This window comes from Canis lupus, chromosome 13 (genome assembly GCF_048164855.1).
Source record: "Canis lupus baileyi chromosome 13, mCanLup2.hap1, whole genome shotgun sequence".
Classification (NCBI taxonomy): domain Eukaryota; kingdom Metazoa; phylum Chordata; class Mammalia; order Carnivora; family Canidae; genus Canis; species Canis lupus.
Window position 1 is genome coordinate 15,576,639 of NC_132850.1, and position 22,723 is coordinate 15,599,361.

A 22,723-nucleotide genomic window follows, 5' to 3' on the forward strand; every position below is an offset into this window, starting at 1 on the left:
AAGTATTAAGTGTTATAGACTTACTCTGTTTTTTTCTGTGAAATCTTAGATAACATTTGGATTGCTTTGACGTAAGCAAATTCTTCCCAGAGAATGGTAAGAGATGGCATATCCTGAGTCATAGTTGGCACGGGGTAAGAATAAACTGCATGTGGGGATATTTGACATCTGGATTACATGTAATTAGGAGGAAGTGATAGGACTTAGTGATGGATTGGGATAAGGGACAGGATTTGGCAGTAAGATCATTGGTAATCTTGCTTGGAAAGAGCAGTCTTTGTGGAATGGTAGGCACAGAAGCCAGAATGGAGTGAGCTGGAATGTGAATGAGAGATGAGGAAAGAAAGGCAGCCCATATGGACTATTTGTTCAAGAAACTTAATCAACTAGAAGAGAATTTAGGGTTACAGGATTATTTTTTCAAAGTGGTGTTACTAGAACTTGTCTATATGCTGATGAGAAGGAATCATAAGAGGGGTTGGAGAGGAGAAAGGAGAAGAAGGGGTGTAGATACAGGTAGATTTATAGTTTTGTGGTAGGTATAGTGGCATTGTTTATGGGGCAGCTACTGCTTTGGCAATGCTGTAAAATACTTTTCTTTGTGCTGCCCTACCTACCTATACATACACTAGTGTTAGTAAAGGCCAGTTTGGTGTCTTTAAGGATACAGGGCCAGGGCTTCATAGGTAATTTTTGACCTTGGAGAAGGGATCCAAGACCCTCCACTGTGATTTGAGAATTGTAGAATTTGTAGCTACATATTTAGATATGGACATTGGAATCAATAAGTTTGCACTACTGTTTGAGATAGGTATGATACAACCTCAACCATATGGAGCATTGTAAGGTTCTTGTCTCTTCCATGAAGTCTCTGTAAAGCAGTAGATAACTAACTCACCCTAACTTGATTGACTCTACCATGAGATGAAACAGAACTTTATTGGAGTTCAGAAATGTATTTCACTTGTGTGTTCTAAAACCTAGAGGGCAGGCTTCATGTTTTATTAATCTCTTTATCGCCAGATTATACTTTCTGTATAATGGATTCTCAGTAATAATTTGTTGAAATTAATCAGTGCTAGTTTTGAGAAATTATCCCATAAGCATCAAAACTTTTAAAATTGTAAACATTCAGGATAGCAGTTCTCTAGACCTTTATACATCTTCTTGACTTTCTAATATAAATTGAACAAAGTTTAACCCTCTGAAGATTTTGGGGAATCAAGGTTCAGATGCTAAAGTCTACGAATAACCTCAGAACTCATCAAAACGTATAGGACTACTTACCCTAATGCTGACTGGCGTAGCCTACTGGGTATTTGTTTTGTGAAGCTTTTGGTTTTTCTTTTTTTTTTTTAAAGATTTATTTTTATTTATTTATTTATTCAGAGAGAGAGAGAGAGAGAGAGAGAGGCAGAGACACAGGCAGAGGGAGAACCAGGCTCCATGCAGGAAGCCGGATGTGGGACTCGATCCCGGGTCTCCAGGATCACACCCCAGGCTGCAGGCGGCGCTAAATCGCTGTGCCACCAGGGCTGCCCATGGTTTTTCATTTTATTCTGTATTTAATTTTAGCTGCTACTCTTCCCCCTTTCATTTTCTGCTTCTTTTTTGTTTTCATTTTAAAGATCTTTTTTATTTTTAAGTAATCTACACCTAACATGTGGCTTGCCTTATAACCCTGAGATCAGACTCCATGCTCTACCAACTGAGCCAACCAGGCACCCCTCATTTCCTACTTCTAGTCAGATTAATATGTTGATGAATCTGTTTGGGAAATTATAGGTTTTGGAATTGATAGACTCTATAGGACTCCTCTGGGAATAAGGTTATGCACACTGGTGTGAGGACTCCTCCACTCTATCCATTCACTCCTTTAGCACCTTTTGAGGGTCAGCACTACAATAAGTGGAAAGGTATTACTTGATCCTTGTCTTTAAAGAGTTTTGGGTTCATCTCTTTTACCAACTCAAGCCTTTTTATGGTGATTCTCAGCTATATTGCAAGTAATAGTTCTTTTTTATTTTAAGGTTTGAATGATGTATTTTGCATGTAAGTAATAAGGGTAGGAGTTAAAGAGAAGTTATTTCGGCTGTCTTAATTCAGTCTTATATGGAATTGTAATGAGGATTATAAGATTTTAGGTTATGAGACCACAGTTACCAAAAAAAAAAAAAAAGATAATAAAATGTTTCTCTTTTTCTCTCTTATAGGAAATACAGATGAAGAGGACTGCAATTGAAGCCTTTAATGAAACAATTAAAATATTTGAAGAGCAATGTCACACACAAGAACAACATAGCAAAGAATATATCGAGCGATTTCGCAGAGAGGGGAATGAAAAGGAAATTGAACGGTAAATCTACCTAACCCTTCCAAGTGCATCAGTGAGACAAGACTTCTTTTCTTCCTCAATAATTTCTTTTGTGTTTGCTTTTGCCACCTTAAACTTCATATATGGAACTATTTGCTGTTCCCACTAATGGCACCAAACGAACCTTCTCTTTTCTGTGTTCCTTCTACATCCTTCTAAATTTTTAATGCCTGCCCATCCTTTAGGAATCAGCTTATGCATGACTTTTCTAAGAAAAATTTCCCTGATTCCCTAGACTGGTTTAGGAGCTTTTTGTCCCTACCCCCTCCAGTATCTGGTCCTGATTCCTGCTGTAACATTTACTGAACATCACATCCACTAAACTGCAAGCTTGTTAGTGGAATAAGAATGGAGGCTTATTTTCCCTGATAGCTCTAGCACCTGTTATGGTACCTGAGAGTGCACAGTGAGGCTCACGGGATTTTTGTTGAAATGAAAATCATCAGCAGCAGTCTGAAAATAAATTGGAGGCTGAACAAAACCAGGGGCAGAAAGACTAGCTTGACTGTTGAGGGCAGCTGCAGTGTTTGTGGTCATCCAGTTAAATGATGGTGAAGGCCTGAACCAGAGCAATGGCAGGAAAGGAGGAGGAATTAATGGAAATGCTGAGGACTTGATATCTGGCCAGATATGGTAGATGTGAAAGAAGTCAAAGACTATTCCTAGATTTCTGATATGAATGAATAAGGAAGGGTGTTATTCACCAAAATAGTAAGTACGTAAGGAAAGTTCAGGGTTAGAACCAATGAGTTTTGAGGTTTCTGTGAGAACCCAAATGGAGTTGTCTGACAGACAAACAAAGGTTATTTGGTTTTTGGAACTCAAGGTACAGAAGGGTTTGGATGCCTAAGTGTGTAGGTGATAGTAGATGCTAAGAAGATTCCACAGAGTGAGTGAAGCATGTGAAGTATTGGTCTGGCAATTAAAAGGATATTGGAAGTCTTTATCATAGCAAATTTAGTGGAATATTGGAAGACTGAGCCAGATAAGAGTGGGCTGAGGAATAAAAAAGTGGATAATAAATAAAAATGAATCATCTGCAAGAGAAAAGCAAAATTGTTTCTCATATTAGCACCAAAATGTCCGTAAACTTCTGTGTGCATAAGAATTGAGCTAAGTGCTATTGAGGCAGTTAGCTTAATGGTGAAAACCATGGGCTTGAATTCTGTATTGCTCATTTACTAGCTTATGTGACCTTGGGTAAGTTACTTAACTCTCTTAACTCTCTGAGCCCGTTTCCTCCTCTAAACTGTAGATATCTTTTTGAAATGCTGTGAGAATCAAGTGATAGACATACACTTGCATATTTATGGTACAGAAAGGCACGTGTGTATGTATTTATGTATCTTGGCATATGATATCAATAAATAGCCATTATTATTATCAACAGTGAAAAGATAGAAAAGAACTTGCAGTTTAGTTGCAAAGGAAGGTAAAGTAGTTGAAGTTTTTTTTTTAAGATTTTATTTATTTATTCATGAGAGACACAGAGGGAGGCAGAGACATAGGCAGAGGGAGAAGTAGGTTCCCTGCAGAGAGCCCGATGTGGGGGCTTGATTCCAGGACCCCAGGATCACAACCTGAGCCAAAGGCACTCAACACTGAGCCACCCAGGCACCCCTAATGATGAAGTTTTAATAGTAATATAAAATCACATTGTTTTGAGGTACAAGTGATGAGAACAGTGATTGCCTTCAGAGCACAGCAAAACTTTGTGTGCTGGAAAACCTTATAGTCATTATCTGCTGAGTGCTTACCAAGATGTACCAGGCACTGTTTAGTCCTTTTACATGTATTACCACATTTAATTTACATAATAATTTAGTGAAGTAGGTACTGTTGTAGCTATCCACTTTAAACAAATGAGGAAATGAAGGCACAGAGAAGTTGAATAACTTGCCTATGGCCATGCAGTAAGTGGTAGGGCAGAGATTCAAACTTAAGCAGTCAGAAAGACTTCTGACTGCAAAGCTATTGCTCTTAACTGTTATATCGTGCTACCTTCTGAATATCATACATATAGCTTACTTGTTCAGTCATGGATTGATCCAGGGGCCAAACAAGGTCATCAGGATTTTTTCTCATACTTTGTCTTTTGCCTTAGTTTTTCTCTGTGTTGGCTTTATCCTCAGGCAGGTTTTCCCTATGAGGTGGCTGCTGGAAGTCCTAGAATCACATATTTATAAGCAGCCTCAGTGGGAAGAAGAGAGAATCTCTGTTTACAATAGTTCTGACAAACTAGAATTAACTCTCATTGGGTCAGTTTAGGTATTATTCTCATTCCTGAACCAGTCATTGTGGCTTGAGGGGAGCAATAGGATATAATGGAATACTCTTACTGGCCAGGCTGGGTTGTGTGAATATTCACCTGTGACTCTGAGATGGGGGCAGGGAGTCCTTATCTACAGGGAACATCAGGTGCCATTACCAAAAGAATGAGAATGGACACGAGCTGGGCAAAAACAACAGATATCTATCATGTTAAAGTATTAGGACCATGCCCACATTATAGAATGCTTCTGCATGGTTCCTGTTTAAGCCTTAATATGTCAATATTTTCACAGAATTATGATGAATTATGACAAATTGAAATCACGTCTGGGTGAGATTCATGATAGCAAAATGCGTCTAGAGCAGGATTTGAAGAAACAAGCTTTGGACAACCGGGAAATAGATAAAAAAATGAACAGTATCAAACCTGATCTGATCCAGCTGCGCAAGATCCGAGATCAGCACCTTGTGTGAGTAGTATGGGCCTGTATGGGAGGAAACACCAGCACCAGATTACTGTGGGCTCTAGACATGTTAGAGATAAAAGAAGAGATTTGTAATTGAGAACTGGCTAGTGAGCTTGTAAGAATTTAGGAAGGTAATCCTGGCAAAATAGTTGGTGGTACCAGAGTTTACCTAAAGTCAACATGTGGGGCAAACCAGAATGTAGCATTCTAGACTTTAGTCCATACAAATGGGAAATCTCAGAGGGTGCCTGTGGTATGAGCCATATGGTGTAGCTTAAAAAATACAGGTTAATGTTTGCCTAAATAAAAAAACCAGAATCTTTTTTTTTTTTCCTTTTTTTTTTTTTTTTTTCAGAATCTTTGATTACATAATAGAACCGCAGAAATAGAAATTACCCCTTATGGGCACAGACAAGAACACTAATAGTGGGGGCCTACACATAAGTATACAGGACAGTCTCTTAAAGGGTTTTTATGTTTAAGAAATGAAATTCTATATTTCAAGTAATAGAAATGTGCCAATAGCAGGCATGCAAGATAATTTGACCTGAGGAGTAAAACCCAACTCTTTAATATTATGGAAAACTATATGATTTAGGAAGATACAGGGATCTCACTCAAAGATAGGTTGAAAGGTATATTATGAACAAGATGTTAGATTTTTAGGACAAATGACTGCCTTATAGAAGGAGAGAATCCATTAAAAGGAAAAATGTTAGGTTTTGTTCTAGGTAATGAATAGACTGGTTTATGGGTGACTTTCATGTGTGTAACACAACTTGATTCAAACTCTTGGTAGAAGGGAGTAAAGATTTCTGACTGGATTTTCCATAGACTTCAGGGTTTCTTTGTATGAAAAGGGACAGGGGAGAAAATAAAAGCTTAGAGGGAACAGTAGAGTAAAATTTAAGGTGGTAAGTTTTGGGGGCAAACAATTAGAACTGTGCTATACTGAGTAGTTTTTTTATTAACTCTTCTCTAGAGATCATTTCAGTTTGCTATTGTGGGCAAAAAGAAAGTCAAGCAAGTACACATAGCATACAGAAGAGCTTTGGAAACAAGGCAAGGAGGTACTTTGTCTAAAATCAGGGTGTGTCTGCTCTTGAAAAGCTTATGTGATTCTGCTCACATAAGAAGCTGAAGAAAGGCCCAAGAAGAAGGCTTATGCCATGAACCAAAGGAATGAATGGAAGCGCTTGTTTGCTCTGGAAAGTGAGGAGATTATTAAAAAATACACCATCCCAAGAGGCATGAATAAGTGTGGCAAACTAGACCTTGAAAGTTCCTTTAATGAGTTATGTAAACTAAATTAAAGAGAATTTAGATAACATCGTGGGTGATAAATCATGATCTGACAGTAAAGACAACTAGGGTGTTTAGGGAGAGATTTCTTGAATATCCACTATATGTAGATATAGTAGATATATAGTAGATAATGTTCTCAGCATTGGGACTAGCCATGAACAACAGGACAGACTGAATTAATTTCTTTCTTTTCTTTCTTTCTTTCCTTCCTTTTCTTTCTTCCTTTCCCTTTTTCCTTTTTCCTTTTTCCTTTTTCCTTTTTCCTTTCCTTTCCTTTCCTTTCCTTTCCTTTCCTTTCCTTTCCTTTCCTTTCTTTTCCTTTCCTTTCCTTTCCTTTCCTTCCTTTCTTGATTTTATTTATTTATTCATGGGAGGTACAGAGGCAGAGACACAGGCAGAGGGAAAAGCAGGCTCTTTGTGGGGAGCCCGATCCCCATCCTGGGATCATGACCTGAGCCAAAGGCAAACACTCAACCACTGAGCCACCCAGGTGCCCTGGACCCCTTTCTTTAAAGCAGCTAAATTTTAGTGGGGGAGACAAACATAAGTGAAAATATAAAATAAAGAATTTCAGGCATGTACTAGGAAGATGATAAAATAAGGTAAAATATAGAGAATGAGTGACAAAGGGACTACCTTAGTTGGAATAATTAGGGTAGCCCTCCCTGAGGAGATGATGTTTATGATGAGACCTAGATGATCAGGAGCCTGGTTGGAAGATGGTGATGAATGAAAGAGTTTTCATACTCAAGTGAGTCCATGTCAGTGGAACTAAATGTAATGGTATATTGTTTTACATCTAAAGTATTTTTTTTTAATTTTTATTTATTTTATGATAGTCACAGAGAGAGAGAGAGAGAGGCAGAGACACAGGCAGAGGGAGAAGCAGGCTCCATACACCGGGAGCCCAATGTGGGATTCGATCCTGGGTCTGCAGGATCGCGCCCTGGGCCAAAGGCAGGCACCAAACCGCTGCGCCACCCAGAGATCCCTACATCTAAAGTATTGATATATTTTAAAATACTATGATTTGCCTAGTGATGAAGTAAATTTGTATTAATTACTCAGAGTACCATCCTGTATTTCTTGTGGCTGGCTTAGATGCAAGAATAGATCTTGAAATTGTTTTATAATGTTAATGTAGTGGGCCACACAGAATTGAGTCTTCTGGCTTAGTGGAGATTCCAAATGTGACACCATGGTCACAAAACTAATAATTTCAGAAACCGATGTCCCCGTGTGTTTGAGTGCAAGTGTATGTGTGCTTATGGTGTACAACCTCCTAGAAAAGGAACATGAAAAATGAGAGAAGTGCCTAATTTCAGGTAACTCCCCGTGTTTCTGCTTTTTTGCAGAAAGTTGGAGAAAAAGTTAAGGAAAAGCTAGCTTATGGAAATCCCTGGCCACTTTTAGTGGAAATGGGTTAAAATAAGAGGTTCCTGGACTCAAAATTTGGTTGGCTTGGACATGTCTACTTTGGGCAGAGTTTGCAGATACTGACACTGGTGTTCTCCCTCTGCAGATGGCTCAATCATAAAGGAGTGAGACAGAAGCGTCTAAATGCCTGGCTAGGAATCAAGAATGAGGATGCTGATGAGTAAGTTCTCTACCTTTCTAAAACCCCCTTTCAGAGGGTTTTATTCCCAGTATAAGACATAGGCCTTCTTTATACATGCTAAGTTGTCATCTGAGGACATTGAATCAAGAACTTTGCATCTCTTTTAAATTGAAGTGCTTGAAGAGTACCCTATAGGCAGTTGAGATCAGAGACCTGCTGAGCCATGTGAAACCTGGGTGTATAAGCATTGTTCACTCAGACATTCATGTGTCAGCTGATTGGAAGAAATGTGTGAATTTTGTGCTTTCTGTACCATAGTAAATAATGAAGTTCTTTAAAAATGTCCAAGTAATCGTAGTTTCACTTTGTCACTTCATAAAGATTTAGAAGAGTGTTTTATTCCTGATTTTGCTTTTAGATAGAAGTAACCTGATTGTTAGAATAATATTTTAACATTTAATTTTTAGGACCTATTTTATCAATGAGGAAGATGAAAACCTGCCCCATTATGATGAGAAAACCTGGTTTGTTGAGGATATCAATCGAGTACAAGCAGAGGACTTGCTTTATGGGAAACCTGATGGTGCATTTTTAATTCGTGAGAGTAGCAAGAAAGGATGTTATGCTTGCTCTGTGGTGTAAGTCTTCTTTGGGGATTTAACCTTTCGAAAATTTCTGCATTGATCAATAGAAACTCAACCCCTCATAAAATTTGGTTAAAATTATTTGAAGTACAGTAATGAGGACCCATGGCTTAGACCATTAATATTTGTACAAAGAAAACAGTTAGTTGCTGTAGGAGAAATGATATCTGAAGCTATTTGGGGGATTTTAATTTTGAATAGTAATCTGATTAGGCCCTGAAATGTTGCTTTTGGATTTTCAGGTATTTGTGAAAAGTAATGTGAGATCTTCAATTGTAAAGGTCACCTAAGGGGTGCCTGGCTGGCTCAGAGTGTGTGACCCTTGATCTCAGAGTCATCAGTTCAAGCTCACATTGGTCATGGATTCTACTTTAAATTAATTAAATAATTTAAAAATTTTTTTAAGAAAGATCACATAATTTTCTAGTAGTCTCCTACATGTCTAATTTGAGCTTCAGTGTTAGCTTAAGCAAAGCTTGATTAAAAACTTTTTTTACTTCAGAAGAAAAGCTGTCTAAATTTTGTACTTAAATAGTATTCTGTTGGGGTAGTGATAGAAAATTTTTTTTTTTTAAGATTTTACTTATTTATTCATGAGAAACACAGAGAGAAGACAGAGACATAGAGGGAGAAGCAGACTCCTCACGGGGAGCCCATTGTGGGACTCGATCCCAGAACTCCGGGATCACACCCTGAGCCAAAGGCAGATGCTCAACTGCTGAGCCACCCAGGCATCCTAATGTTGGTTATTTTCCATAAGATGATCTTATGTCTTTGTTTGGAAAAGCGTATTTTTATTAGTTTCCATTTATTTATTTATAAAGGTTTATTTATTTGAGAGAGGGAGTACTCAGGTGTGAGTGGGGAAAGGGGCAGAGGAAGAGAGTCTTCAAGCAGACTCCCTGCTGAACATGGAGTCTTGGGGTCAGATCCCACCCCTCAACCCATGAGATCATGGCCTGAGCTGAAATCACAAATCCAACACTTAACTGAACCACCCAGGTGCCCCTATTAGTTTCCTTTTAATGGAAAGTAAAATTCTGGGGACAGCTAACCATGTCTGTCACATTTTGCCTAAGTGTTGTGCATACTCCTCCATTAACAAAGATCATACTTAGAGTGAAGGTATAGTATGATTGTTAAAAGAGCAAGCTTTGATACCAGATATATTGCATTCAAATCCTGACTTTACTTACCAGATGTGTGATCTAGGGTAAGTTACTTAACCTTTCTTTGTCCAGTTTCCTTATCTGAAAAATAAGAATAATGATATCTGCATGAGGGTTTTTATAAGTATGAAGTGTGATAATATATGTAATGTGCTTTGATCAATGTTGGTATATAATAAGTAATTGTTATCTACCAATATTGTTATGATAATGATGCTACTGATGAGCATGACAGAAAGCAAGCAAAAATAACGAAATGATTTTCCCTTCAAAGAGGGCAAAGTTGGCAGCCCAGTGGCTCAGCTGTTTAGCGCTGCCTTCAGCCCAGGGCCTGATCCTGGAGACCCGGGATCGAGTCCCATATCAGGCTCCCTGCATGGAGCCTGCTTCTCCCTCTGCCTGTGTCTCTGCCTCCCACCCCCCCGTCACTATCTATCTCTCTCTGTCTCTCATGAATAAATAAATAAAATCTTAAAAAAGAAGCAAAGAGGGCAAAGTGGTGAAGGTGGACAAGAGACACTCATATTAACAGAGTGCTCAGTGCTTTACATGACACTGTGGTCTTAGTGGTCTATTTCTGTCATGGAGTCAGAGTTTGAATCCAAGTTTACCTGGTTTCAAAGCCCACACTTTTCTATTGCACTATACTTTCTTCATTTTACAATTAAATGTCCAAGATAAATAGAATTATTGTGAAATAGGTATCATTAATAGGCTGTACACATTAATTCTGGTGGAGAAGGAGGGGGTAGGGAGGTTTTGTGGAAGAGATATCATTTGAACTGGATTTTGAAAGGATGAATAATGGGATGCCTATGGGCAGGATACGGGGGAGGACTTGAAAAGTGCATTGGATTACTGTTTTGCAAAGATACAATTATTTAAATATATTTTTTAAAGATGTATTTATTTGAGGGAGAGACTGGGAGAGAGTGAGCTGGCAAGCAAGGGGAGAGGCAGAGGGAGAGGAAAAACAGACCCCTTGCTGAGCATGGAGCCTGCCTTGGGACTTGATCCCAGGAACCTGAGATCATGACTGAGCTGAAACTGAATCAGATCCTTAATGGACTCAGCCACCCAGGTGCCCCTACAATTATTTTTTTTTTTTAATTTTTATTTATTTATGATAGTCACAGAGAGAGAGAGAGAGAGAGGCAGAGACACAGGCAGAGGGAGAAGCAGGCTCCATGCACCAGGAGCCCGACGTGGGATTCGATCCCGGGTCTCCAGGATGGCGCCCTGGGCCAAAGGCAGGCGCTAAACCGCTGCGCCACCCAGGGATCCCCGCCCCTACAATTATTTAAAACATTTCTTTTCTCTCTTACCTGGGCTGCTTAAATTATGTGAGTGGAAATGCCAGGAGAGGATGGTTCTTGCAGAGTATGAGATCTTTTACGAATAAAAAGAAAGAAAAAAAAAAGAATAAAAAGAAAGGAAATAAACCCAGTGCATTGGTACCCTCACTTTCCCCCAGGTCAATGGGGGTGGCAGCCTGTGGGTTAAGGCCTTGGCAGGTGGGAGGTGCTGCCCAGCAACTCAGCTAATTCCTGGGAGACCAAGGAGCAGCTTGAGTATCTTGAGGAAGTATATTCTTTTTCTCCTTCATTTAGCTACAGACTTCACCAGATTTAAGTCCACAGCAATGTGGATTTCCCTTGCTTATGAAAACCACCTGCAGTCGTATATCATGTTGGCATTCACACGGAGGATGGTTGGAAGCAAGAGAGTCTGGCATCACAAAGACTTCCACTTGTTTGCCAGCCATTCTGGCTTCAGAAAGCCTGCCTACAGTAATCTCCCAGTATACTTAGAACATTTGCTGAAGTAGGGATGTGAATATGTTCAGTTTTTTAGGAGATTCTTATAGTAAAATTAACATGATCATGTAGTAGGAAGTCATGCATGGAACTCATTTGTTTTTTTTGTTTGTTTTGTTTTTTTTATTAATACTTTTTTTATTTCTTTTTATTTTATTTATTTATGATAGGCACACAGTGAGAGACAGAGAGAGGCAGAGACATAGGCAGAGGGAGAAGCAGGCTCCATGCACCAGGAGCCCGACGTGGGATTCGATCCCGGGTCTCCAGGATCGCGCCCTGGCCAAAGGCAGGCACTAAACCACTGCGCCACCCAGGGATCCCCTCATTTGTTTTTCCATTTTAATTTCTGTTAATTAAATCATCAAAAAGTCTAAGAAGATTTTGCTAAACTCTATAACCTTCTTAGGCTAAAGACCTGCAGCCAGCAATGCCTGAATTCACTAGGTTAAGGATTCAGGTAGTGAGCACTTGTGATCCTTATTGGCATTTGGGATAAGAAATTTGATTAGGGCTGGAACTAGACAGATCAGAAAGGAAGCAGAAGACTTGAATGATATTATAAAACAACTAGACCTAAATAGACCTACCCAGAACACTCCCATCTAGCAAGAGCAGACTACATATTCTTCTCAAGTGCACATGAAACATTATCCAGGATAGACCATAGATTAGGTCACAGTCTCAATATATTTAAAAGTGTTGAAATCCCACAAAATACATTTTCTAACCACAGTGGAAAGAAACTAGAAATCAAAAACAGAAGGAAATTTGGGAAATCCTTAAATGTGGACAGTAAATAACACATTCCTAAATAACCAATAGATCAAAAAAAGAAAACAAGGGAAATTAGAAAATACTTTGAGATGAGTAAAAACAGAAACACAACTTATCAAAATGTATAGAATTTGGCTAAAGCAATGTTAAATGCTAAATTTATAACCATAAACATTTATGTTAAAAAAAGATCACATATCATTAAAGTAACCTTCCACCTTTAAGAAACTAAAAAAGGAAGAACAAACTAAATCCATGCAAAAAGAAGGGATAATAAAGATTAGAATGGAAGTAAATGAAATAGAGTAGAAAACAATTGAGAAAATCAGTGAAACCCTAAGTTGGGATGGAACAGAACTACAACCTCTATAGTTAAAATCCTCCCACCTCCATAGAGAAGACACAAATTACTAAAATCAGGATGAAAGAGGGGTCATTACTTATCGTCCTTATAGAAATAAAAAAAGATAACGAGAGAATGCTATAAACAATTATATACAAAAATTAAAACCTAGATGAAATGAACAAGTTCCTGGAAGCAAACCACCAAAACTGACTGAATTAAGAGGAAACAAAATTTGAATAGAACAAAAACAAGAAATTGGATTATTAATAATAAAAAATAAAGCTAACCATAAAGAAAAGACCAATTGTCTTCACTGGTGAATTCTACCAAATATTTAAAAAATAATTAACAGAAGTCCTGTACAAACTCTTCCAAAAAGAACACTTCCCCACTCATTTTATGAGGGTGATATTACCCAGACACCAAAACCAGACAAAGGTATCACAAGAAAACTATGGACCAATATCCCTTAAGAGCACAGACACAAAAATCCTCAACAGCACGGCCACTCCAGCACCATGACTAAGTAGAATTCATCCTAGGAAGACAAGGGTTGTTCAACATTAAAAAACAAAACAAAACAAAAAAAAAAACAATGAACGTAATATACTACATTAATAGAATAAAGGACAAAATGACATGATTGTGTCAAATGCTTTTTGTGATTCTATTGAAATAATCTAGTACTCTTTCATGTTTTTTTTTAATTTTTAAAAAGATTTTATTTTTATTCATGAGAGACCTGAGCCAAAGGCAGATGCTCAACCACTGAGCCACCCAGGCGCCGCTCTTTCATGTTTTAAAAAAAGTCTCAACAAACTAGGAATAGGAGGGTACTTCCTCAACCTGATAAAGGGCAACCACAAAAAACTCAGAGCTCATATACTTAATGGTGAAAGACCGTGCTTTCCCCTGAGGTCAGGAAGAAGACAAAGATGTTCCCTCTCACCACTTCTAATCATCATTGTACAGAAGGTTCTAGTTAGAGTAATTGGGCAAAAAGAAAAAGCATCCAGTTTGTTAAGGAAGATGTAAACTATTAGAGCTAATAAATAAGTTTGGCAAGGTTGCAGGTTAAAAGATCAGGGTTCAAAAATCAGTTGTATTTCTAAATACCAGTAATAATCTGAAAATAAGATGAAGAAGGCATGCTGTTTATAATATCATCAAAAACACCTAGGATTAAAACAAAAAGAAGTGCAAAATCTCTATAGTGAAAACCTATAAAACATCGTTGAAAGAACTTAAAGGAAAGACATCCTGTGTTCGTGGATTAGAAGACTTAATATTTTTAAGATAGAAATAACTTCCCCAATTGATCTTCATGTTCAGTGTAATCCCTATCAAAAATCCCAGCTGGACTTTTGCAGAAATTGACAAAATGATCCCACAATTTGTATGAAAGTACAAGGGATCCAGTACAGCAAAATGAGCTTGAAAGAATAGAAAAAGTTCAAGTACACTTCCTGATTTCAAAATTTAAAAACAAAGGTATAGTAATCAAATTGTGAGGTGTTAACAAGGATAAACATGTAGATCAGTGAACGGAATTGAGAGTCAAGAAATAAACCCTTACATTTATGGTCAGTTGGTTTCAACAAGGACCATTTGGTGGGGAGGATATAGTCATTTTAACACATGAAGCTGGGACAACTGGAAAGCCACATGGAAAAGAATAAAGTTGGACCCTTATCTCACACCATATATAAAGATTAACTCAAAATGGATCATAGACCTAAGGGTAAGAGAACACATAGGCATAAGTCCTTATGATTTTGGATTAGGCAGTGGTTTCTCACAAACCAAGAGCACAAACAACAAAAGAAGAACTAGATAAATTGGATTTCACCATAATTAAAAATATTTTATATCAAAGAGCACTATCAAAGTGAAAACACAATCCACAGAATGGGAGAAAATATTTGCAAATCATGTGTCTGTTAAGCAACTAGTGTCTAAATCATAACCCTTAATAGTAAAAGAACAAATGCCTCAACTTAAAAATTGGACAGACATTTTAAAAAATGGCCAAGGATTTGGATAGACATTTTTTAAAAATTCACCTACAATTAACATAGTGTTATATTAGTTTCAAGTGTGCTACATAATTCAATTCTATACATTTCTCAAAGTTTATCGAGATAAGTGTGCTTTTAATCCCCTTTATCTATTTCACACATCCCCCTACCCACTGTCCCTCTAGTAACCACCAGTTCTCTATATTTAAGAGTCTGAGAGGTTTTTTAGGTCTTTTTTCCCCCTTTGTTCATTTGTTTTGTTTCTTAAATTCCACATATGAGTGGGGCGCCTGGGTGGCTCAGGGTTGACATCTACCTTTGGCTCAGGTCGTGATCCCAGGGTCCTGGGATCGAGTCCTGCATCAGGCTTACTGCAGGGAGTCTGCTTCTCCCCCTGCCTGTGTCTCTGCCTCTTCCTCTGTATCTCTAATGAATAAGCAAATAAAATCTTAAAAAAGAAAATTCCACATATGAGAAAAATCATATGGTATTTGTCTTTGACTGATTTCACTTAGCATCATACCTTCTGGTCCATCATGTTGCTGTAAGTGGTAAGATTTCATTCTTTTTTTTATGGCTGAGTAATATTCCTGTGTGTGCCTGTCTGTGTGTATCTCCCATGTCTTCTTTATTCATCTATCTCAGTGGACACTCTGGTTGCTTCCATATCTTGGCAATTGTAAATAATGCTGCAGTAAACATAGGGGTGCATGTATCTTTTTGAATAGCGAAGGAAATCATCAACAGAACAAAAAGGTAACCTACTGGTTGGGAGAAGATGTTTGCAAATGATATATCCAATAAGGGGTTAATATCCAAAATATATAAAGTACTTTTATACCTCAATACACAAAAAAAAAACCCAAACAACCCACTTAAAAATGGGCAAGGGACCTGAATAGACACTTTTCCAAAGCAGACCTACAGATGGCCAATGGATACATAAAAAGATGTTCCATTACTTACCATCAGGGAAACATAAATCAAAATTACAATGAGATGTCACCTCACATTTGTCAGAATGGCTAAAATCAACACAAGAAACAACAGGTATTGGCGAGGATGTGGAGAAAAAAGCCCTTATGCACTGTGGTGGGAATGCAAACTGGTGCAGCCACTCTGGAAGACAGTATGGAAGTTCCTCAAAAAATGAAAGAATTGTCTTATGACTCAGTAATTGCACTACTGGGTATTTACCCAAAGAAAATAGACATTCCTTTAGAGAAGATCTTATAAATGGTCAATAAACATATGAAAAGATGCTCCATATCTTTAGTCTTCAGGGAAGTACAAATCAAAACCACAATGAGATACCACTAGGATGATTATAATAAAAAAAGATGGACAATAACAAGTGTTGACAAGGATGTAAAGAAATTGGAACCCTCATATGCTGCTGGCTAGAATATAAAATGGTGCAACTATTTTGGAAAACAGTTTGGCAGTTCCTCAAAAGATTCCATATGACTCAGCAGTTCCATCCTTAGCTCTCTATAGAGCCAAGAGAATTAAAAACATATGGCTATACAAAAACTTATACACAGATATTCAGAGCAGCATTATTCATAATAGTTGAAAAGTAGAAACAGCCCAAGTGTCCATCAGTTGATGAATGGGTAAACAAGATGTGGATATCCACACAGAACACCGTGCAGCTACAAGCTGAAGCATGGACACATCTACAGCGTGGATGAACTCTGAAAGTGTGCTAAGTTGAGACCAGTCAGGTAGAGAGAAGGTTGTATGATATCGGAGGTTTCCATTTGTGTGAAATGCCGGAATAGGCACATCCGTAGAGATGGAGTCATTAGTGTTGCCAGGGCCCGGGGGAGAGGAGTACCGAGTGACTGCTAATGAGTACATGGTTTCTTTTTAGGGTGATGAAAATATTCTGGAATTAGATAGCGATGACTGTTGCACAACCTTGTGAATATTCTAAAAATCACTGATTTGTATACTTAAAAAAAAAGTGTTCTCTTTCCAGTGCATTCTTGCCTCATGAAGATTCCGAGCTGAGTGATTAAATGCAGCCATCCATTTTAGTCCCACTGGGGCTTGGTGGGAGGCGAAGGATACCTCTGTGAGAAGTCTGTAAGGGGGTGAGGGGACACACATGGATGTAACATTTTACAGACAGAAGGCAAGGCACTTCTCCTCCTTTGCAGAAAAGTTGTTCAGACTTCTGGTCATTTGGGGTCTCTTTATCTGTTGTTACCTGCCTTAATTCCCTGTGGTGTTTGTGTTGTGTCTTCGCAGTGCCGATGGGGAAGTGAAGCACTGTGTGATCTACAGCACTGCTCGGGGCTATGGCTTTGCAGAGCCCTACAACCTGTACAGCTCCCTGAAGGAGCTGGTGCTCCATTACCAGCAGACGTCCCTCGTGCAGCACAACGACTCCCTCAACGTCAGGCTTGCCTACCCTGTCCACGCACAGATGCCCTCACTCTGCAGATAAAGAGGGAGTGGGAAGAGAGGTGGCTCTCTAGCATTTTTTTTTCTACAGTTTTTATTAGACTATGAGGGCATTCTTTCTACGTAGACTGCTTGTTTTGCACAAGAAGTGATTCTGTGAATGTGGAGAGGCCGAGCAGTAGCCGGCCAGGATGGGGGCACAAGAGGCCTTGAGGTTCTCTGAGACTCAGCTGTGCCGCTGCACTGACATAGGAAGCTGGAAGCAGATGTTGTTTTTTTGGAAAGTCTGTTTCATTGGGGTTTTTGTTTTGTTTAGCCAGGCACCCTCTACAGAACACATTAGGCTTGATGGGGGTGGGGGGTTATATCTGGAAATCTCTGAAAGAGTCCTCGTCCTCTCTTGGTCTTCGACTCTGAGAATGTGGCAGGGCATGGCTCCTGGGGAGTTCTGTTTTGATCTGACAGTCTCTCTCAACTTCCTCCCAAAACAAAGGCTGTTTTGGTTCTGTGGTAGAATGGCATTTGGTGAAAAACACAACCAAAGGAAAATGGGGAGACCTGGGATTTCATGTAGAGAATCTTAGTCAAGTACCTTCAACAGAAGGTACTTTATTAACTAACATAAGTTAGGGGTCAGCATCTCAGTAGCTCCTCCCTCTAAAGAAGCATTATGTTTAGAAACCAAATTGATCTCAGCAGAACAATGTTCGTTGCCAGACTAAGGTCTGACGGAAGAAGACAGCACTAGTATCTGAATGCACACTTCTGTACCAAAACTTGAAAGTGAAAGGAAAACTAGAATTGTTAGTTTTAGCAAACACTAAAATTGGTCAGTGTGACTCCTTCTGCCCTGCCCTTGTTTCTCAGAGATGAGGAATAGTGTTCTTTTTGTGGGCATGGTGAGCTTTGAATCATAAAATGAAGTTGGTGCTTGTGTGGTGTTTCCTTAGCCTAAAGAATGATCTGTTGTTGAAAACCTTTGTAACTTGTTTGTATGAGTAAAGAAAAGGTGCAATCCAGTGCTTTTAGATGGCTTGATATACCAAATAATGATATAGAACAACAGTCTTCTATGTGCTTCCCCAAATTTAAAGGCCCTACAGAAACTGTAAACGTGATTTCCCTTCATCTCCCTGTCCTTTGCAGGGTAGGGCTTAGGGGAGCCGTAGGTGGCTAAGGTTGTAGCAGGAAGGGAGCCAGACTGTTGTCAGGGACCTCAGTAATTCAGAGACTCGGAGGCTCTGGTGTCTAGGGTGAGGGTCATCCACGTTACCCATGTGCTTCAATGCAGTGGTTTCTGAAACTTTTGTAAGGAGAGAAAATAATGGCGTAGAGTTTAGACTGTTAGTAAAAGCCATCTGGAAGTTTTTCTCTTTGCCGTTTTTGTGAGCCTGCCATTAAGATGATGTGCACAGACTGTCCTCATGCTCCAGTGGCCCTGATTTTAGGCCAGGAATCTTCTGCTCCATGTGGTTTAAGCCTTCCAGCTGAGTGGAGTTGGAGGCAGGCTCTATTCCTACCTCCATTATGCCCCACCCCCACCAGTCAACACTCATTCGACAAATAGAGTTCAGCTGCCTCTGAGCCAGTGCTGGAACCATAAGAGGCTCAGAGTGAGTCAGCTGTTTGAGTCCAAAGCTGTGCAGTCAGGCATCCTGGCTGAACTAGAGAAGCAGCCGGTATCTGGGTCTTGGTACGTAAGGTTTACAGCTAGAAAAGCTCCAGTTTATGGAATGGAAGAAATAAATACTGCTTTCCCTGAGCACATATCTTGGTGACAGGGTCTAGAATGGACCATAACGTAACAATAGATTACAAATTTTGGAAAAACTGCCAGAATTACTAACAATGAGGATAGGAAGGAAAGGGCCTATCTTCGGCTTTTCTTTGGTTCCATTGCAGTTTCAGGATTAGGTGAGGCAGACAAATGAACCCCTCCCTCCAGTGTCATGTTCTGACCTAAGCCCTTAACTGAGAGCCAGCTGCACATCTCTTCTCCACATTGCCAGGTTGAAATCTTGCCAAACGTTTTATTGAGTAATGTTGGGCTAGTTGCTGCTGGATGGCCTTACACCTGGTGTTGAACATGCTTAAGCAGTTGGATGCTCAAGGTTGGGTGCAAGAAATCCCTTCTTTCTGGTACTAAAATTTAGTGTATTCTGACTCTTTTAAAATAAAATGGGAGTAAGGATACATGCCTGTGACCTTGAACCATGTGTCATTGCTCCTTTTCAGGCAGACATAAAGGGTGTGTGGGGAGAGTTAGCCCTGTCTAATATCTACACTCATAGACAAAAGCTGGCTTGTGGAGAAGGACTACTCTTTTTTAATCCTATATTCCTTCACTTTTTTTTTTTCCTGTTTTTCATTCTTGAATTTGTTGCTTTGTGGGAACTAAGGCCTAGGGATCATTTGAGAAGTTGGAAAATATCTTTTCTGACTAGTTGCCATATGATTTGCTTGATCCTGAGCCAGTGGAAATGGCATATAGGGACCAAACTGTTAACCACATGGAGGGGTAGCTCCTTTACTTCTGGGCCTTGGTGGCCTTTGTCGGAGTCTAGCTCTGTGTCCTGTCCCATGGTTTGGGCCCTGGGACTCTCTCTCAGCGTCCTAACTGCAGCCTCACTGAAGCAGAGAGTAAGAGGACAGACTGAGACCAGAGAGGCTCATTGCTTTTCTGGCTAGGGAAGCCAGCCACCAGCATGGAAGCAGCTTGAGGGTGGCTGAACACAGGTTCCAGGCCCATCTTTTCCAGGTGGAGACTTCATTACAGAACAATGCTCTCTGTCTCTTCCTGATCACAGATGCTAAATCTTGGCCATGACTCAGGACTGTGTAGGCTGTGTCCTTACCACCGATTTGGCCGAGGTTGAGGACTTCGTAACACCTCCCCTACTCCATCTCCAAGCCTTGATGGGACCTCCCACTTACTCTGGACCTCATGTGCTCTAAAGAAGCTTTGATAGCCAATGTGGTGTCTTCCATAGGTCTCCTCTTCTTGCTGCAAGGAGCCAGCCTCATGGGTCCTCTTGGCCAAGAATTGCATCTGGACAATTCCTGGTTTTCAAGGCGGTCTCTGTTGCCAGTTTAGACTCCAGAGTAGGCCTCTGTGAGGCTTCTGTGGCCTCAAAGCAGAGGGTGCAGATGGAGGCCCGGCTGAGCCCTCTGCTGTCAACTGCTCATCCTTGCTCTAGCTCTAGCTCTAGCCACTTGTGACAAACAACCTTGTTTCCTTACAAATTCCAGCATGACTTTGGTGCCCTGTTGTTACTTGTGAAAAATCTACTTTTCTGTTGTCTTTGATGTAGTAAAAAAAAAAAAAAAAAATGTAGTTTACGTAAAAATATCTGATTCACAAAGAAGCCAACTATATGTCTTGTGTTGGGACAGTTCATAATGTAGTTCCTAGACCACTTTTGCAAATTGTTCTTGTCACCAGATGTGTTCAGACATTGCTGTGCAGTTGTGGGGGAGGGTGGGGGGAAAGTGAGGGGAGATACTTTTTTTGGTCTTTTGTTTTTTTTATCTTCCCCAAGAGGGGACAGTCTGGCCAACTTGCTCCAGTAATGCAATAAAGACATTGCAATAAAGCACCTTTTTGTCCTGCTATAGGGGGTGGGGGCTGCGGGCTGTGGTGGGTGGCAAGAGGAGGATTGGGTGTTGAAAGCTCTGAAACTCCCAAACCTCCTCTCCCATGAGCACCAAAAGATTGGTCCTGGGGCTGAACTGGGGCCACCAGAGATGCTCCTCCCCTGAACAAGAGAAAGTTGACCCTAACAGGCATGATGCCAGTATCTCGTCCATCCAGCACAGGACATAGACTCAGAAACTAGTCCTGAGAAAGTTGAACCTGAGAGCTGTTTCCTCCTCACTCCATTCTGGAGTTTTAGAAAGTGCAGCTTACTGATTCTCATCACATCTTTCTGCCCAGAAATAAAAGTGTTTTCAGTCTATTCTGGGGGCTAAATGTTTGTTGCCCAAGGCCCTTGTCACCCTCCTGCCACAGCACTTTAAAGTTTCTATATGTTAGGAACATAATTACCAAAATGTGACCACCTCTTTGCACCAGACGTTGCAGTTCTCACGCAGTCTCTCAGGCCCCACCCAGGTGTGTGGTGAATTATAAATCAGATTGGGTGCAGGAAGAGTCCATTGCTCCAAATTATCTTGCCTATGTCCTTTCTCCTCTCTCCTAAGAACTAGAGGATTTCCCCAAATCCCAAAAGTTATTCCTTCTCTTTGCATAGGACACTCAAATTCCTCTCTCCAGCCCAGTCCTGTCTTCTGAATTCCATCTGTTGGCTGGGTATCTCCACTGGGGCCTGGAGTGTCCTACAGGCACCGCGTACTTGTCTATGGAGAAAACATGCTTGGCTATGAATTCCCTTTTCTACCACCAAATCTGCGAACCTGCCTGTATCCTCAGAACTCCTCTGCTTCTCACCTGTTTTTTTTTTTTTTTCCACCTGTTGTTAAATTACAAATGGTAGCCCTCCCCTAACTGAAAGCCAACCTTTCTACAATACTGTATTTTTGTATCCTGTTTTCTCCCTCCTCAGGAATTTTCCATGATCAGTTATCAATTCTTTCGCTGTTGTTTTCTCTCCACCAGATTACCCATTGACATTTCAACGTGGTTGGGAGTGTCTCACTCCACTTGCCAACCCCTACTGAATCCTATATCTCTTTATCTCTTTGCCCCCCTTCAGAAGGGGGGGCAAACCTTTTTATAAAAACGGTCTAAATTTGTCTTTATTTCCTCTCCACCAGTTCAGTCCAGGTTCCACGAACCAGCTGAAGCTGTTCTCCTTGAGGTCTTCAGTAACCATCACCAGTGACCACTTGCCGTGAAAAACTGTCCTATGGACTCATGATGACTTAGCATCTGGTTTTCCTCTTAGATCTCTGACTGTTCCTTTGAGTTCTCATGGACGACTCTGGCTATCTTCTTCCTCATTGTCTTTTTCCCTGGCACTTTCATCCACATCCATGATTTAATCTATGATCTTTAGGCCAATTATGTCTGTTTTTGTTTCTCCTGCTCAATCCTCTATTGGGAGGTGGTACCTCACGGCATATTGAATCAGGGTCACCACCTGGCCCAGCTTCTCTTCCATTATTTCACATTTCAGTGGTGCACATATATGTCATTTGGTATGTAAGTCAGAAATGCATTCATCATCCTGGAGACTTTCCTCTGTTTCAGGTCTACATAAAACAACACCAACCCATATCCATTTTACTGTCAAAAACCTCACTTTTCCCCAACTTCATTGCTTTATTACTTTCTCTAACTTTAATACTGAAAAGGCCTCCCTTCTTCCATTCTTGTCCCCCTCCACTCCGTTCTTGAGATAACAACCAGTTACCTTTTCAAAATACAAATCTGAACCTGTGTAAAGTCATTAACTTTCAATTGCTCTTAGGATAATCTTAAAGCGTCTGGTTTCTCCTAGGTTTAGGATTTCATCTCCTAATTCAATTACTCTTTCCTGGCTCCTTCCCTTCAGCCAGGCCCAATGTCTTGGGTTTTTCCTCTGCACATATTCTCTGTACAATCAC

General features: G+C 40.0%; 1 protein-coding gene across 12 annotated transcripts in view; it reads left to right on the forward strand.

Annotated features, from left to right (window-relative positions):
* Nucleotides 1-20,523, forward strand: part of PIK3R3 (phosphoinositide-3-kinase regulatory subunit 3) — a 139,357-nt gene extending 118,834 nt beyond the window's left edge. For 8 of the 12 annotated variants that reach the window (XM_072772350.1, XM_072772352.1, XM_072772351.1 and 5 more), the window contains 5 exons: nucleotides 2,214-2,356; nucleotides 4,939-5,115; nucleotides 7,940-8,014; nucleotides 8,443-8,613; nucleotides 17,003-20,523. In XM_072772350.1, coding sequence (XP_072628451.1) covers nucleotides 2,214-2,356; nucleotides 4,939-5,115; nucleotides 7,940-8,014; nucleotides 8,443-8,613; nucleotides 17,003-17,201 — 765 coding nt within the window. In that variant the 3' untranslated portion in view covers nucleotides 17,202-20,523. Of the gene's footprint in view, nucleotides 1-2,213; nucleotides 2,357-4,938; nucleotides 5,116-6,094; nucleotides 6,183-7,939; nucleotides 8,015-8,442; nucleotides 8,614-11,775; nucleotides 11,895-17,002 lie in introns of those variants that run through there. The other 4 variants (XM_072772348.1, XM_072772346.1, XR_012005529.1 and 1 more) reach the window with 4 other exon arrangements.
* The last annotated feature ends 2,200 nt before the right edge of the window (nucleotides 20,524-22,723 follow it).